Raw genomic sequence first — 18,067 nt, 5'->3', positions numbered from 1 at the left:
TGTAGTGTTGGTAGGAGGGTTCCTGTGGGTCAGTGCACTGTTCAGTGGTGTGTTGAAAATATTCCTTGAGTCAGAAATGACAAAAGTAGGCTTCCAGATCTCCACAGAACTGTATCATGTTCCTGGGGATGGTGGGGCAGAAAGTCCCCGAGATTGGACAGACTCTTCCACCGGGCTAAGTGTGTGGTTGGATCGATTAACAATATTGTTAGGTGAGTTGAGGATACCACTGTTGTAGCCCCCTGTGGCATGTAGGAGTTTAGATAGTTTACTGTCCTTTTTCCTCTGTAGAGAAGTGAAGTGTGCATTGTAAATGGCTTGTCTCATATTTGTAAAGTCCAGCGACGTGGAAGATTGGTTTTGTATGAGAGTCTCCAGTTTTGAGAGCTCATTCTTGAGCTTCTCCTGTCTGCTGTACAGGATGCTGATCAGGTGGTTCCTCAGTTTCTTTGAGAGTGTGTGGCACAGTCTCTCACCATAGTCAGCGTAGTGTAGTATGTCAATTGCAATGGAGCTTTCACTGACACTCAGACTTGGCCATTACACTCCCTGGGGGGGGAGGGGACTTTCTGCGGTGGCTGGAACCAGCCCCTGAGCCTGCAGCTGAGGGGAGAGACCCGAGCCAGGCAGGAAAGTGACTCTGCACAAACGCTTCTCCTCGCCCAGCTGTGCTGGAGGGTGGGGGGTGCGAGAGGGGCAGGGCTCTGCAAGTTATAGAATCATCAAATATGAGGGTTGGAAGGGACCTCAGGAGGTCATCTAGTCCAACCCCCTGCTCAAAGCAGGACCAATCCCTAACTAAATCTCCAAATCCCTAAATGTCCCCCTCAAGGATTGAAGTCACAACCCTGGGTTTAGCAGGCCAATGCTCAAACCACTGAGCTATCCCTCCCCCTGAGCTGCTGCCTGCCCTGATCCCCCCCAGGCTCTGCTCCCCTGAGCACCTGCAGGAGCGGAGCTAGCTACAGCTGAGCAGTTCAAGTTACATTCAGTCCGTTCTGATCTCCTGCTCTTACCATAGATCAGCTGTTGCTTCCTGCCCCATTCCCACTCAGTCACGCAGCATCCCCCCCGTCCTCATTCTGCCTCCACCCAGGGCAGGGGTGTGGCAGGCTGTGAACTGGCTGGTGCTTTTTGCTGCTGCTGCTGCTGCTTTACTTTCTCAGCCAGACAAAGCTGTGGCAGACTGTGCTGGGCAGGGGAATTACTGAGAATCCAGTGATCCCTGGGGAGCAGGAACAGCAGCTGGTGTGTGTGTGTGGGGGGGACATTGACACCCCTACAGTGGCTCACCCGGCAAACTGCCCCCACCAGCTCCGTGCCCTGCGGGTGGGGCTGTTAAAGTAACAGGAATTTGCTCTGCCCCAACCAGCCAGGGACACAGACTGGTACTTCAACTTCCCGCTACTTTGGTACTTTCAGTTTTGAAGTGCGCAGAAGGTCCAGACAGGGAGGAGGCTCAGCCCCGTCAATTCAGCTACAAATGTAACAAAAATAACAATGAAGGGTCGGCTCTCAAACCCTCCAGCTTTGTAACCCTGTGTGCAGAACTAGTGCTCCAGCCTCGGTAAGTGACATGGGTGTGGGTAGGACCAGGACAGGTGGGGGGGGGATGGAATGAGTGGGGGGGGGACCTCGGAGAAGGGGTGGGGCAAGGGTGTTCAGCTTTGTTCTGTCAGAAAGTTGGCAAGAGTCCCAGCCCGCAGCTGGAGCCCACCTAGGGGATGGCCGGGGGAGCAGGAGCTACCGGGGTGGGAGGAGGCAGGGGTAGGGACCAGACACACAAGAAAGTGACACCAGAAAGGCTCCAGCCCAGCACATAGACCCCTGAGCCTCTCCCCCAAGGGCCCAGTTGTGCCCAGACCCCCAGTCACCAGAGGCTGGTTTGTCCTGTTCTCCCTCCATGGGGAGCAGCTCAGAGCTCCCAGCACATGGGCAAAGCAAACAGCCAGGGATAGAGACACCAGTGAGGAAGAGACATTAACAGGCTCCCATGGCAGTGACGATCAACCCCACCCCAGTCACCTGTCGGGACACGGGACAAGTCACTGCCTGGGTGAGGGATGGGGAGACGCCATAGGTGCCAACTTTTGGCTTTGTCAGTGGGTGCCCTATCCCAGCCCCGCCCCCTCCCTGAGACCCGCCCCCACTACACCCCCCAAACCCCCCACTACACCTCTTCCCACCCCCACTCTGCCCCTCCCCCTAGGTCCCTTCCCTTCCCCTGAGTTGAGAAGCTGCCCACCCACCTGCCTGCCTCCCCCCAGCCCCAGTCTCAGCCTCCTGCAGCCAGCCAAGCTTGGAGAGCTGTACTTTGTCTTGTTTGGAGTTTCATCTTTTTCTTTTAAGTATCTCCATGATGGCCAAAACACAGTGTGATCCTACAACATGTTATTAATAGATTTTGTATTTGTTTTATTGGTACATAATTTAATTACTTAGTATGGTATGAAATCTTCTGAACACAAATACATACTAAAAAGCAGTGTTTTAATGAAGCTCAAAGATCATGCATTGTGACAGTTTGGGGAACACGTCTGTGTCCAAATATGAATTCCTCTGTTTTATAGCATTTATCACTGTTTCTAAAAGTGACATGCTCTTTACGCAAGTGGAGCCATGTCATTGCCAGAACCGGAAGTCTCAGGAGAAAGACTGGAGGCAGGAGGGACCTAGCCTCCCTTAAGGACTTGAACCACACCCAGAAACTCCCATCAGGGGTGAAACCAGTCAAGGGGTCAGACTGTGAGAGAGTGAATAAGCTACTGAGTTGGCTTGGGAGGTTCAGAATGGGTCTCAGAGTAGAGGGAAGTTGGGATTTTACAGTCTTCATGCCAAAGATGGGTGCCAGACACTGAATCTGCTTAGCTGCCCACCCATCTCCCTCCAGCCCCCTGTGGCCATCCAAGAAGCTGCTGGCCTGCCCAGGCTGTCTGCCCCCAGCCCCGCTGCTGGCCCACCCGGGCTGTCTGCCTCTAGCCCCTTGCAGCCAGCCGAGAAACTGCCTGTGACCCCGCTAGCCCCAGCCAAACTCCCTCTGCACTGGAAAACATCAATACATACTTTAAAAGAATATACAACGTATGGAGGCCACTGTTGGGTGCATTGTGATTTGTTAATCCAGAAGTTGGACACTGGTTCCAACCAAGACCAGCGAACTCTCACTATCTTTCTGCAAGAAACTCAACTGACTGATTAGAAGCATGCAGTGCAACAGTGAAAAACTCAGCAGTTGAAAAAGTGAAGAACTCTCTCACCGCATTCAGAAAATGTGCATAGATGGCTGATGAATGCACCGATGCAAATGGGTGTCAAGTATTACGTCACTGCCTATGTTACCGTGATATCAGTGGTAGGTCAGCAGATGAATTTCTAGATGTTCAGGTTATAGAAGACACATCAGCTGCACGTGTGAAACCCACATCTTAGGAGAGTTAAATGCTTGTCAATTCAACTCCAAACAGATGGCTGTTTGTGCATTTGATACAGCTGCAAACTTCTCTGGAAGACATGGAGGAGTACAAGCTTTGCTCAGAGAAAACTGTAACTCTGATCTCTCCAATACTCACTGCAGAGGCCATCTGCTCCAACTAACACTAGTACAAGCTTCAGAATCTTCAAAAAGCTTTTTAAAAGTTATAAATTTAATGTCTTCATTATACTCTTTTTCAGCAAGAGTCCAAAAAGACTGAACATCTTGGAAAATATAGAAGATACATAGGGACTGAAGTTCAAATTAGTCCAACCTGGGAAAATCCACTGGCTTTCTCATGAGCGATCCTTGGTTCTTGTTTTAAAATTACTGCAACCGTTATTACTGGCTTTGGAAAGTATCTACCGAGATGGGACGGATCTAAGTAGTGAGGCTGGTGCACTACTTTTGTTACTATGTTCAGAGAACACAATCACCTTCTCTCTTGTAAGTCTACTGTTGAAACCACTTGGGTCATTATACTATGCCATCCAGGCATCTGCTACAATGGTAGTAGATCTCTGTCCAGCAATGGAATCTACACTTGGATCAATCAGAGAGATGTCCATTGAAAACCTACTGGAAGAAGCAAAGACTTCAGTTCAGAAGTTGACTAATTAGGGCACTTATATTAACTCCGTAAATGAAGAAGACAAGAAGTGTTTGTTAAGCCAGCTGAAACACTTAAGTACACTGACTCGATTCTTACATCTCTACAGCAACAACTTTTGGATTCCATCAACCTCTACATAGCTTTTACAGAGGCCTGTCTTATAAGACACCAACAATTGAGTCGAGTAAGCTACAACCAGCAATGGGGATGGCATGTGATCAGGAGAGAATAGAGAATTTGAACACAGAGTTGAATATCATAGGATGAACGAATGTAGATTTGATTTCAACTTCTTCTTTATTATCACTAATGGTTTAACCCAATTTTTGTGCTATGTTTCCTGGGATGAAAGATGGAGGATTTGATCTCTTTCTACTCCCAGTCACAACAGCTACAGATGAGCATTCTTTTTCCTCACTGAGTAGAATTTTGTGTTCTGAAACAAGTCGCCATATGGCTGATCATGAACATATCATGAAGGACTGGAAGTATCTAACACATGGGAAGCCACCAAAAATGAATGCACTGCATTCTAGAAGTTCATTAACAAAGCTGTGCAAAATTACAACAAGAAACCAAGAAGGATGTAGATATAGTGCTTCATAGTAGGCTTGTATAGCCAACTTTAATTTGCGTGATGATTTAAAAACATGAGTTAAATCTAATGGCCGTGAAACATTTTTCCGTGTTTACTATGGTGCCATACAGCCCACCTTTGCCCGAACAGTCTCAGCCCTCATCAGTCCTCCCCTGTATTTTTGAACACCCCCCCAGTCTCAATGTCTGAGGAAAATACTGCAGTGACATATTTTTTCTGTGCAAAACTTGTTTATATCACATTCTGTCAGCTGCATTATTCAGCATCAATTAATGTAAATAGCAGGGTAGGGTTGTTTATTTTGGTAGGCTGCTTCATTGGCTCATTTGTTCATGGGAGAAGCCTGAACCTTTAAAGAGCTATTCACCTCACCAAAACCACCACAGCAGTTTTTCAATAGAACTCTTTGCCTCCCCACTAAGGTTTATCTGAGTTTGAGATCCTCAGGAGGAACAGTTATAATCAACCTGTGTAATGTTTTATAGAGATCACGAGCACTTTACCAACTGCAGGCTCAGTGATGGCTCTAACGCTTGAGCAATGGTGGGGAGGAGGAGAAGGTGGTACATCTCCAACCAATGGTGGTAGGAACGGTGTTTGTGCTGGTGGAAGCCAGGGGAAGCCCTGGGGCCACCAGGAGCACTGGGGAGTGAGGGTTGCCCTCACCAATACAGAATAGGTGTAGCAACAAAAACTCCACACTGTGCCTGGCTCCTCTGGGGTGCTCAGTATAGCTGGCAGTGCCTTCTGTGCCTACCCCTTTGCCATCAGGGTATTTAGGCAGCAGCAACATTATGGCTTCCACATGCATGGGAGTGTTTGTGGGAGGGAAAGGACTTTTTGGCCCTCTTCTCACCTCCCCCACCACTAATGCCTCTGTGTGATGTCAACCATATTTTGACCCTGTAATAAATAGATAGGAACTGCTTCTGCCAGGAAAAATTTTAGGTGAGCATAGATGGTCCTCAGTAAGGGATATAGGAAATCCAAAATACTTCTCTCTCCTTTCTACTCAGCCCCCAGAGAATAACATAGAGCTGCATGGAGACAAATCCATCTGGATCATCTTTACCCTACAGACTTCAAAATCTCTTTCTGAACAAGCCCTTTCATCTCCAATGAGATATTACCCCAGGAGCTGGCTGGAATCTACGCTCCCTTTGATCAGAACCTCTCTCAGTCAAGGCAACAGGACAAGGGCATTACTGCCGGTGCCTCCTGCTGAGTTGATGCACTGTAACGGTCAGAGATTGCACTGGCACAGAAGTATATTGAAGGCAAACCCTAAGGAAATTAAGACTTTAATTACACTGCTCTACAGCCAAAATGCTTCTGAAATAAATGTAGTCAAACTTTACTAATTCTGGGTCACTGAGAACGAAAATGATGCTTCAAATTGTTGATTGGCTCTAGTTTTCAAGATACGCTATTGGGTCAGTATATACGACCCTTGACTTGGGAATGGCGGAGGATAAGTGAGTTATAAAGGGAAGGGATCTCAGTTTAAACCAGAAATGACTAAAATACATCTTTGACTGGATCTATGAATAAATCTATGACTGGGTTTGGACAGTACTTGCTTTTTAGGCAAAACAATGAATGATGCAATCTGAAGCTGGTATTGCGTCATACATGATATGAATTGCATCATGTTATTCCTAGAAGTCATGGATGATGCAATCATAACGAAGCTTACATCACTCTGCTGAACAAATTGCCCTATATCAGCTCTAGAAACCATACAGTGTCGTGCTCTCTTATTTGTCAGTGTTTGATTTTGCAAAGGGACACATTTCTGTTTAGCCAAAGTGAGCAGAGATGCCTCGTACTTGTGTGAATAGTGCAGATAACTTCTGCTATGTTTGTGGTGAAGTGACTTTTGCATCACAAAAGTACAGTATAACCACTACGGTTAAGAAAGCCTATCACCTTTATTTTGGCTGCAAAATTGGAGATCGGGACAAGAGGTGGGCCCCACACATATGCTGCAACACTTGTGCAACAAATCTTCACCAGTGGTTGAACAGGAAAAGGAAATCTATGCCTTTTGCAGTGCCAATGATTTGGAGAGAGCCAACAGATCATACCAGCAATTGTTACTTCTGCATGGTGCCTCCAGTTGGGAAAGGTGTGTCAAAGAAGAAAAAGTGGACTGTGCATTATCCAAACATTCCATCAGCTATACGCCCAGTATCCCACGGAGAAGGACTGCCGGTTCCTGATGCACCAGAATCATTCTCACTTGAGTCAGACAAGGAAGAGGAAGAGGATGAAACTTCTGGTCCTGAACCATCAATGTCACAGGACCCACATTTTCTCCCATCCTCCTCCTCTGAACCACACCTCATAACACAAGGTGAACTGAATGACCTTGTCAGGGATTTGGAACTACCCAAGAGTAAGGCAGAGCTGTTGGGCTCCAGACTACAGCAGTGGAATCTCCTGGCAGGTGATGTTAGGGTTTCCATGTTCCGTGACCATCAAAAGGATCTTGTCCCATTCTTCTTCATGGAAGGTGATCTTGTAGCCTGCAACAACATCGATGGTGTGATGGCAGCCCTCAACACTGTTAATTACACTGTTAATTACACTAGTTCACAATCTAGATGAGTGGAGACTGTTCACTGATTCATCAAAGACGAGTCTTAAAGCTGTTTTACTGAATAATGGCAATGTTTTGCCATCAATTCCAGTTGGTCATGCAGTCCATATGAAGGAAACCTCTGACAACATGAAACAACTTTTGAGGTGCATAAACTATGACCAACATCAGTGGCAGCTTTGTGGCGATTTGAAGGTTGTTGCTCTCTTGCTTGGTCTGCAGACTGGATACACAAAGAACTGCTGTTTTCTCTGAGAATGGGATAGTCGTGCAAGAGATTCCCACTACATCAAGAAAGATTGGCCACTCCGACAGTCATTGGAGCCTGGGAGGAAAAGTGTTCAGCATCCACCACTTGTTGAATCAAGGAAGATTTTGTTACCACGCTTACACATCAAACTGAGTCTGATGAAGAACTTTGTCAAGGTCATTGACAAAGCACAAGCAGCTTTCAAGTACCTCCGTGGAAAATTTCCAAGGTTAAGTGAAGCTAAGATAAAGGAAGGTGTCTTTGTTTGTCCTCAGATTCGTGAACTTCTTCAAGATGATGCATTTGACCATGCACTGCGTGGCAAGGAAAAGTCGGCATGGAAAGCCTTCCAGTTAGTGGCAATACATTTTCTCGGAAACAACAAGGCAGACAACTACAGGTTGTTGGTGGAAAACCTCCTCAAGGCATACAAAAGCCTTGGTTGCAACATGTCACTAAAGATACATTTTTTGCACTCTCAACTAGATTTTTTTCCACCGAACTGCGGAGCAGTGAGCGATGAGCATGGCGAGCGATTTCACCAGGACATTGCAACAATGGAGAAACGCTATCAGGGCAAATGGAGCCCATCAATGCTTGCAGACTATTGCTGGACAGTGACAAGAAATGCTCCATTTAATGAATACAAGAGACAAGCCAAGAAGTGCTGAGTAGACACTGAATAGGACTAAACTATGGACATAATAGTTTTTTGCCTTTTGTTTCATAATAAATTTTATGTATATAACCCCTTTGCTGATTTTTAAAGTGTTACATAAACAGGACAGGTGAAATATTATCATGTAAAGCAACCATAAACACATGAAAAGACCTAGGTTTACAATTTATGATTAAAACTCTACTATCTACACAATATACATAGACATAAAATGTAAAAACTTAAATATCTTAGAAACAGTAGCCAATCAGTTGTTTTAATGGTCATATTTGAATTCAGCACATCAAAATACATAATAAATAGCACATTTTATCTCTGAAGCAGACGACTTCTCAAAAATTGTAGACCAGTGTTATCCTCCACGTGTCCCGTGTCCCACTAACATGGATCCAGGCAGGGTCATTTGGAAGCTGAACACTTTATGCTTCCTTCCCACACCACTGTCAAGTTTTAGCAAATTAGGACAAGTCAGCACATAAGATCAACCATATGTATCAGTAACTGCTAATGGTAACAATTCACTACCTTTCCCTACTACAGGTAGAAAATTCCTATGGATAGCAGTTTCTCACACCATAGGATGTGTGAAACTGCTATCTGTAGGAATTAGCTACATCAGATAGCACTGCTACAGGTAGCACATTCCTACAGATAGCAGCAGTTTCACACACCCAATAGTTTAAGAAATTGCTATATATAGGAATTAGCTACATCATATAGCAGTTTTTAGCAAATTACGGCAAGTCAGCAAATAAGAACAACCTTATGTTATTGGTAGTGATGGGGGACTTCAACTACCCAGACATCTGTTGGGAAAATAACACAGCAGGACATAGATTATCCAACCAGTTCTTGGAATGTATTGGAGACAATTTTTTTATTTCAGAAAGTGGAGAAAGGTACTAGGGGAGAGGCTGTTCTAGATTTGATTATGACAAATAGGGAGGAACTGGTTGAGAATTTGAAAGTTGAAGGCAGCTTTGGTGGAAGTGATTATGAAATGATAGAATTCCTGATTCTAAGGAATGGTAGGAGGGAGAACAGCAAAATAAAGACAATGGATTTCAAGAAGGGAGTTGGTAGGCAAGATCACATGGGAAGCAAGACTAAAGGGAAAAGCAACTGAAGACAGTTTTTCAAAGAGACATTATTAAGGGCACAAAAGCAAACTATACCACTGCATAGGAAAAATAGGAAGTATGGCAAGAGGCCACCCTGACTTAACTAGGAGATCTTCAATGATCTAAAAATCAAGAAAGAGTCCTACAAAATTGGAAACTAGGTCAAATTACAAGGATGAATATAAACAAATAACACAAGTATGTAGGGACAAAATTAGAAAGGTCAAGGCACGAAACGAGATCAAACTAGGTAGAGACATAAAAGGTAACAAGAAAACATTCTACAAATACATTAAAAGCAAGAGGAAGACCAAGGACAGGGTACACCCCTTACTCAACGAGGGGGAGAAAACAATAACAGAAAATGTGGAAATGGCAGACGTGCTTAATTACTTCTTTGTTTTGGTTTTCACCATGAAGGTTGGTGGTGACTGGAAATCTAGTATAATGAATGCCAATGAAAATGAGGTAAGATTAGAGGCAAAAATAGAAAAAGAACAAGTTAAAAATTACTTAGACAAATTAGATGTCTTCAAATCACCAGGGCCTGATGAAATGCATCCTAGAATACTCAAGGAATTGACTGAAGAGATATCTGAGCCATTAGTAGTTATCTTTGAAAAGTAATGAAAGACAGGAGAGATTCCAGAAGACTGGAAAAGGGCAAATATAGTGTCCATCTATAAAAAGGGAAATAAGGACAACCTGGAGAATTACAGACCAGTCAGTTTAACTTGTGTACCCAGAAAGACAATGAAGCAAATAATTAAGCAATCAGTTTGCAAACATATAGAAGAAAATAAGATGATAAGTAACAGTCAGCATGGATTTGTCAAGAACAAATCATGTCTCATAGATTCATTGACTTTAAGGTCAGAAGGGACCATTATGATCTTCTAGTCTGACCTCCTGCACAACGCAGGCCACAGAATCTCACCCACCCACTCCTGTATCAAACCCCTGACCTATGTCTAAGCTATTGAAGTCCTCAACTTGTGGTTTAAAGACTTCAAGGTGCAGAGAATCCTGCAGCAAGTGACCCGTGCCCCACGCTGCAGAGGAAGGTGAAAACCTCCCAGGGCCTCTGCCAATCTGCCCTGGAGGAAAATTCCTTTCTGACCCCAAATATGACGATCAGCTAAACCCTGAGCATGTGGGCAAGACTCACCAGCCAGACACCCAGGAAAGAATTCTCTGTAGTAACCCAGATCCCACCCTATCTAGTGTCCCATCACAGGCCATTAGGCATATTTACCGCTAATAGTCAAAGATCAATCAATTGCCAAAATTAGGCTATCCCATCATATCATTCCTTCCATAAACTTATCAAACTTAGGCCTTGTCTACACTACGAGAGTAGTTCGATTTTACTTGCATCGAATTTTTGTAATCGATATTGCAAAGTCGAGCGTGTGTGTCCACACTAAGGACAGTAATTCGACTTTGTGCGTCCACACTAACGGTGATAGCGTCGACATTCGAAGCGGTGCACTGTGGTCAGCTATCCCACAGTTCCCGCAGTCCCCTCTGCCCATTGGAATTCTGGGTGTAGCCGGCAATGCCTTCTGGGTAACAAAATGAGTCGAGGGTGCTTTTGGGAAACTGTCGTCATCCGTCCATCACTCCCGCCCTCCCTCCCTGAAAGCGCCGGCGGGAAAACAGTTCGCGCGCTTTTCCAGTCATTGACAGCGCGGACGCCACTGTACTCCGAGCATGGAGCCCGCTGCGACCATCGCTGCAGTTGTGGCCGCTCTCAACGTCTCGCAGCTTATCATAAAGGTTTCCCTGAGGCAGATGCAGAAAAGTCAGGCAAGGAGGCTACGGCACCGCGGTGATGTCCTGAAGTCTGAGAGTAGCACAGACCTGTCAGAAAGCAGGCGACCCAGCGCCGAGGACATCACAGTGGCAATGGGTCATGTTGATGCCGTGGAACGGCGATTCTGGGCACGGGAGACAAGCACTGAGTGGTGGGACCGCATAGTGCTGCAGGTCTGGGATGAATCCCAGTGGCTGCGAAACTTTCGCATGCGGAAGGGAACTTTCCTGGAACTTTGTGAGTTGCTGTCCCCTGCCCTGAAGCGCAGTGACACCCGGTTGCGAGCTGCACTGAGTGTACAGAAGCGAGTGGCCATAGCCCTGTGGAAGCTTGCAACGCCAGACAGCTACCGGTCAGTCGCGAACCAGTTTGGGGTGGGCAAATCTACCGTGGGGGTTGTTGTGATGCAAGTAGCGAAGGCAATCGTTGATGTACTGCTGCCAAAGGTAGTGACCCTGGGAAACGTGGAGGCGATCATAGATGGCTTCGCAGCGATGGGATTCCCAAACTGCGGTGGGGCCATAGATGGAACTCACATCCCTATCCTGGCACCGGACCACCAGGCCACCCAGTACATTAACCGAAAGGGATACTTTTCCATGGTGCTGCAAGCACTGGTGGACCACAGGGGACGTTTTACCAACATCTACGTGGGATGGCCGGGCAAGGTTCATGACGCTCGTGTTTTCAGGAACTCTGGTCTGTTTAGACGGCTGCAACAAGGTATTTACTTCCCGGACCACAAAATAACTGTTGGGGATGTGGAGATGCCTATAGTCATCCTCGGGGACCCAGCCTACCCGCTAATGCCCTGGCTCATGAAGCCCTATACTGGCGCCCTGGACACTGAAAAAGAACTCTTCAACTACCGGCTGAGCAAGTGCAGAATGGTGGTGGAGTGTGCTTTTGGCCGTCTCAAGGGGAGATGGAGAAGCTTACTGACTCGCTGTGATCTCAGCGAAACCAATATCCCCATTGTTATAGCAGCTTGCTGTGTGCTCCACAATCTCTGTGAGAGCAAGGGGGAGACCTTTCTGGCGGGGTGGGAGGTTGAGGAAAATAGCCTGGCTGGTGATTACTCACAGCCAGACAGCCGGGCGATTAGAAGAGACCAGCGGGAAGCGCTGTGCATCCGGGAGGCTTTGAAAGCAAAGTTCCTGAGTGAGCAGGGTAACCTGTGATTTTATAGTTTGTGTACTGAGAAGCTAAACCTGCCCCCGTTTCTTTACCCAGGTAATGTTGACTATCCTATCCAGTTACATACCCCCTTCACCCCCCCTCCAACACACGTGTCGAAATAAAAATAGTTCTACTTTGTTAAAGCACACCGTTTTCTTTAATACTGTTTTAGCGGGAATTTTTTAAAACTGGGACGCAGACTGTGGTGCGGGGCGGGTCTAGTGTTGTGATGCGAATGCAGCTTCTAAACTCAAGGATTGACAGGCTCCGCTGCGGTGGGATGCTTGTTTCAACGGAGCCTGTCACCCCTCCTGATCGGGACTGTGTGTATGGGAGGTCTATTTGACTTTGTGGCAGGGGGAGGACGGTTACAGATCCCATGCTGTGTGGCTCTGTGATCCTGTCTAAGGACCGGCGCTTAAGATCTGTAACTGCCCTCCCCCGCCACAAAGTCACAGAGCAACCCACCCCCCCCAACATTACATCAAAACAACCTCCCAGACTAACCGGGGCAACTAGTCACTGCATCACTGCACTGTGTATGTGCCCTGCTGCTGTGCCTGCCCCCGACTATGTACCCTGCCAAAGGAGACTGTCCTGTCCAATTTCCAACCCCCTTTCCCCTCCTCCTCCAAAAGAACATGATTGAAACAGTAGTTAACAGAAACGAATTTTTTATTATCAACTACACATGGCATTGGGAGGTGAAACTTGGACGTGGGCTTGTGTCAGGCGGGAAGGAAAGAACTTTTCAAATTTTGGGAAATGAGAGCCTTCTGCTACTAGAGCTCTCTGCAGGGGTGGAGTGAGAGTTAGCAGGGACTCTGCCGCCTCTCCTTCTTTGCACTTTGGGTGAGGTGGGTATGGGACTTGGTGGCGGGGGAGGGCGGTTAGAGATGGACTGCAGCGGGGCTCTGTCCTCCTGCCTCCGTTCCTGCAGAACATCCACAAGGCGCCGGAGCGTGTCCGTTTGCTCCCTCAGTAGTCCAAGCAGCGTTTGAGTCGCCTGCTGGTCTTCCTGCCGCCACCTCTCCTCCCGATCCATGTTGGCTTGGTGCATTCGGGTCAAGTTCTCCCGCCACTGGGTCTGCTGTGCTGCCTGGGCTTGGGAAGAGGCCATAAGCTCAGAGAACATGTCCTCCCGTGTCCTCTTCTTCCTACGCCTAATCCGCGCTAGCCTCTGGGAGTGTGATTCCAGGCTAGGTTGTGAGACAGTCGCAGACGGGGCTGTGGAAATGGGAAAAAGGGAGTGAATTCCTCTGAAAGATAAATGTAGTTGTGAACAAAGAACATAGTCTTTCTCTGTGAACAAGACCATGCACAGCACCTTTCACATGCGCACTCAGCACAAGGTCGAATTCTCGGCCTTCGCATTCTGTGCCTGGGGTCTTGAACAGCACATTTGAGAAGCGAGGCAGCACAACGGAATTTCTGTTGCAGGCAGACATGGTAAGCCGTACACTTGTGGCAGTTTAAAACTTTTATATTACCACTGGCCTCATTTCACATTTAAATCAATGTCAGTCCCTGCTGCCAGCAATCCGGCAAGCGGGAACTCTGCCCCTGTCCCACCCCCTCGCGGCTGTCCCCGGGAATGATCCCTTTCGGCTGCCCCTCTCCCGCCTCCACCGCGTGGCTGCAAACCAGCGGTGACAGTTCTGTAAAGGAACGGGAAAGCAGTCCCAACACTAACATTCCCCTACCTAATTAAAAGCAGGTCACCATGGCCGACATCACCCTGATGAGGATCTCCGAGAGCGACAAAGAGAGAATGCTCCGGGAAAGCCTCCAAAGACCAGGGCCGTATGCCGCCCTGCTGTGCAGAGCAATGATCCCCGAGTACCTGATAATCTCGTGGCGCGGCAACGTGTCGTACTTCGGAGGACCCAATAAGGCCGCTCTCCCCAAGAACCTCATGCAACGGCTTTCAAGTTACCTCCAGGAGAGCTTCATCGAGATGTCCCAGGAGGATTACTGCTCTATCCCCGCACATATAGACCGCATTTTACTGTAGCTGCAGTAGCAGGGAATACACAGTAGAGCGGCTTGTGCAGGACAATCACTGAAAACCGGACATTGCTAGATTTCTTTTCAAAACTTGCACTGCCCCTTACTAAACCGTTAAGCGCCTAGGGCACACTAATCATGAACAACCCATTCTTTTAATTGTTAATATTCCTGTTTTGTTAAAAATAAATGTTTAGATGTTTACAACACTTACTGGCTGATCCTTCACCAGATTCTGTGTCCGGGGTAATGGCTGGGGACGCTTCGTAGGGGATCTCTGTAAGGGTGATGAAGAGATCCTGGCTGTCGGGGAAATCAGCGTTGTGAGAGCTGCCAACTGCCTCGCCCTCCTCATCTCCTTCCTCATCTTCCCCGTCCCCTAACATGTCTGAGGAACCGGCCGTGGACAGTATCCCATCCTCAGAGTCCACGGTCACTGGTGGGGTAGTGGTGGCGGCAGCACCGAGGATGGAATGCAGTGCCTCGTAGAAACGGGATGTCTGGGGATGGGATCCGGAGCGTCCGTTTGCCTCTTTGGTCTTCTGGTAGCCTTGTCTCAGCTCCTTGATTTTCACGCGGCACTGCGTTGCATCCCGGCTGTATCCTCTCTCTGCCATGTCTTTAGAGATCTTCTCGTAGATCTTTGCATTCCTTCTTTTGGATCGCAGCTCGGAAAGCACGGACTCATCGCCCCACACAGCGATGAGATCCAAGACTTCACGATCAGTCCATGCTGGGGCTCTCTTTCTATTCCCAGACTGCACGGCCATCACTGCTGGAGAGCTCTGCATCGTTGCCAGTGCTGCTGTGCTCGCCACGATGTCCAGACAGGAAATGAGATTCAAACTGGCCAGACAGGAAAAGGAATTCAAATTCAAATTTTCCCGGGGCTTTTCCTGTGTGGCTGGTCAGAGCATCCGAGCTCGCACTGCTGTCCAGAGCGTCAACAGAGTGGTGCACTGTGGGATAGCTCCCGGAGCTATTAGCGTCGATTTCCATCCACACCTAGCCTAATTCGACATGGCCATGTCGAATTTAGCGCTACTCCCCTCGTCGGGGAGGAGTACAGAAGTCGAATTAAAGAGACCTCTATGTCGAACTAAATAGCATCGCAGTGTGGACGGGTGCAGGGTTAATTCGATTTAACGGCGCTAACTTCGACATAAACGCCTAGTGTAGACCAGGCCTTAGTCTTGAAGCCAGATATGTTTTTTGCCTCCACTGCTCCCCTTGGAAGGCTATTCCAGAACTTTACTCCTCTGATGTTTAGAAACCTTTGTCTAATTTCAAGTCTAAACTTCCTGATGGCCAGTTTATATCCATTTGTTCTTGTGTCCACATTGGTACTGAACTTAAATAATTCCTCTCCCTCCCTGAAACCAATCTGATACCTTTCTTTGACGGGGTAACAAACCTTGTGGATAGCGGGGAAGTGTTTAATGTGGACAAATTGGAGAAAGTCCAGGGAAGAGCAACAAAAATGATTAAAGGTCTAGAAAACATGACGTATAAGAGAATATTGAAAAAATGGGTTTGTTTAGTCTGGAAAAGAGAAAACTGAGAGAAAATATGGTGCTAAGTAACTGTCTGTTACCAGCTTTCCCCGTTACTTTGGGGTATGCTCATTTATTAGGAAAAAGAACAGGAGTACTTGTGGCACCTTAGAGACTAACAAATTTATTATAGCATAAGCTTTTGTGGGCTACAGCTCACTTCTTCAGATGCATGTGGTGCCACAAGTACTCCTGTTCTTTTTGCGGATACAGACTAACACGGCTGCTACTCTGAAACCTGTCATTTATTAGGGTTACTCTTCTGGGGGGGGGGCATGTTCTGTATTTCTATCAATGTACTGCTTGTGTCACCTGTGTTCTTATACAGACACATACACGCACGCACATTATCAGAGTGTGTCTGAGAGGACCAGGTTAATCAGCACTCGCTAGCTGATCCCTTATATGTCCCTGGACTCAGTAGGCTGGGTCGAGCAGCACTTCCAAGCTGCCACTCTCGTATGTCACAGGTTCAGCACGTCTCTATCCCCACCTTCACATCACAATTGTTCTGGTAGTAACCTACTTGATGAGCAGACCCCACAGGATTTTTGGGTGCTGCAGGGATCTTCTAGTTTAGGTACAAGGAGCGTTGCTGCAGAGTGAATGAGGAAACAAAACAAAAAATCTCCCTGCTACAGGTAGAAAAGAGAGAGAGAGAGAGAAGCAACCAGCTTAATCATGAAAGTAATTTATTACCTTGTGTGAGGGACGCCCCTCGTTGCAAGGTAGCACGGCCTAGCGGCCAGAGTCTATAGAATTGCCCCTGGTTACAGGGGAGCACTGCCTAATGGCCAGAGTCCATGGAATTGCCCTTAGTTACATGGTAGCACGGACTAGAGGCCGGAGTCCATAGAATTGCCCTTAGTTACAGGGTAGCTCAGCCCAGTGTCCGTAGTCCATAGGCTTGCCCCTGGTTACAGGGTCGTAGGGCCTTGACACTGGCTCAGTGGGGAGATCCTACAAAAACAGGCTGAGGCTTACCAGGGGCAAGGTACCAGTCCGTCATCCCCCCGAGTAGCTTCCTACCATCTTGAGAGTTGGAGTCTCCCACGAATCTCCAGGTTCTCCACGGGTCTCCGGTTCCGTCACCTCCTCAGGCTCCTCCCACAGCAGGGCTTTGTGCTGGCCAGGGGAAGCTTCAGATCCCAGCGAGTTCAAGGGTGGTGGCTGGTTCTCTGCAGGATCTTCCCGGGTTGTTCCTTCCCCTGCGGCTGCCAGCCCAGACTGAGCTGAATTCCCTCCTTTTATACTCCCAGAGCACTTGGAGCATGCCCAGTATGAAGGGGGTGGGACTTCCTCCGTCAGAGCTACTGGTCTGACGCTGCTGGAGCTAGTGCGGGGCAGGGCTGCCCCGTCACACACCCTCCCCATTTAGGGATTGGGAGATTTAGTTAGGGATTGGTCCTGCTTTGTGCAGGGGGTGGGGAAAGGAGGAGATGCCCTTCCCTCGTAGCTTTTAGCCCAGCAATTAGAGCACTCCTCTGGGATGTGGCAGGCCCCTGGTTTAAATCCACCCTCAGGCAGAGCGTGAGAAGGGATTTGAACGGGGATCTGCCATCTTGCATGTCAGTGCCTGAATCACTGGGCTCCAGGATATCTGCTGTGGAGTCCCTCAGTCTGTCCTGGTGAAGCTGTTCCACTGTGTATAAATAATGAGAGAATCATTGGAGTGGGGGACTGGATCCTGGGTCTCCCACATCCTAGATGATGGATGTAACCACCAGGTTACAGAATCATACTGGAGCTTGGGCTCTCCCATTTGGGCCAGAGAGAGTGAGAGCACCACATGAGAATAACTCTGTAGCCTGGTGGTTCACGCGCTCACACAGAAGTGAGGAAGCCCCATGTCAACTTACCCCAGAGGTCAACAGTTAAGGCCCTTACCTAAGAGGTGACAGATCCCAGGTCACATCCCTTCTACCCCCTCAGATACAGTTCCCACTAACACAACCCAATCTACCCAATCCCTGACAATTAGTACGATTGGGTAGAGTGCTAGAGATAGGAGCACTGTTTTCAGTTAAGTCTGCAGCTTTTGGGGGACATGGTTCAGACCTGGGTCTGTGTTTTCAGCAGGCTAGCATGTCTGGCTCAACAAGACAGGGTACTGGAGTCCCAAGCTCGCAGGGAAAGCGGGCTCAGAGGTAGTCTCAGCACATCAGGTGGCAGTCCCA

General features: G+C 47.8%; 2 protein-coding genes across 2 annotated transcripts in view; one reads left to right on the top strand and one right to left on the bottom strand.

The window, feature by feature from the left end:
• The first annotated feature begins 1,097 nt into the window (after positions 1 to 1,097).
• Positions 1,098 to 18,067, top strand: part of LOC101935446 (butyrophilin subfamily 1 member A1-like) — a 53,400-nt gene continuing 36,430 nt past the window's right edge. Inside the window, exon 1 of the mRNA XM_065565082.1 lies at positions 1,098 to 1,567. The gene's annotated coding sequence lies outside the window, so the exon portion shown is untranslated. The remainder of the gene's footprint in view (positions 1,568 to 18,067) is intronic.
• Positions 12,988 to 15,536, bottom strand: LOC135975021 (uncharacterized). The gene is made up of 2 exons (XM_065565058.1): positions 14,552 to 15,536; positions 12,988 to 13,557 (listed from the first exon to the last, which is right to left on the bottom strand). Exons 1-2 carry the CDS (start codon positions 15,126 to 15,128, stop codon positions 13,082 to 13,084), a joined length of 1,053 nt encoding a protein of 350 aa, XP_065421130.1. The 5' UTR covers positions 15,129 to 15,536; the 3' UTR covers positions 12,988 to 13,081.

The sequence above is a fragment of the Chrysemys picta genome, chromosome 12 (assembly GCF_011386835.1).
Source record: "Chrysemys picta bellii isolate R12L10 chromosome 12, ASM1138683v2, whole genome shotgun sequence".
NCBI lineage: Eukaryota > Metazoa > Chordata > Testudines > Emydidae > Chrysemys > Chrysemys picta.
Note: the sequence above shows the minus strand (reverse complement) of the source record. Positions and strands in the feature narration are given on the sequence as shown.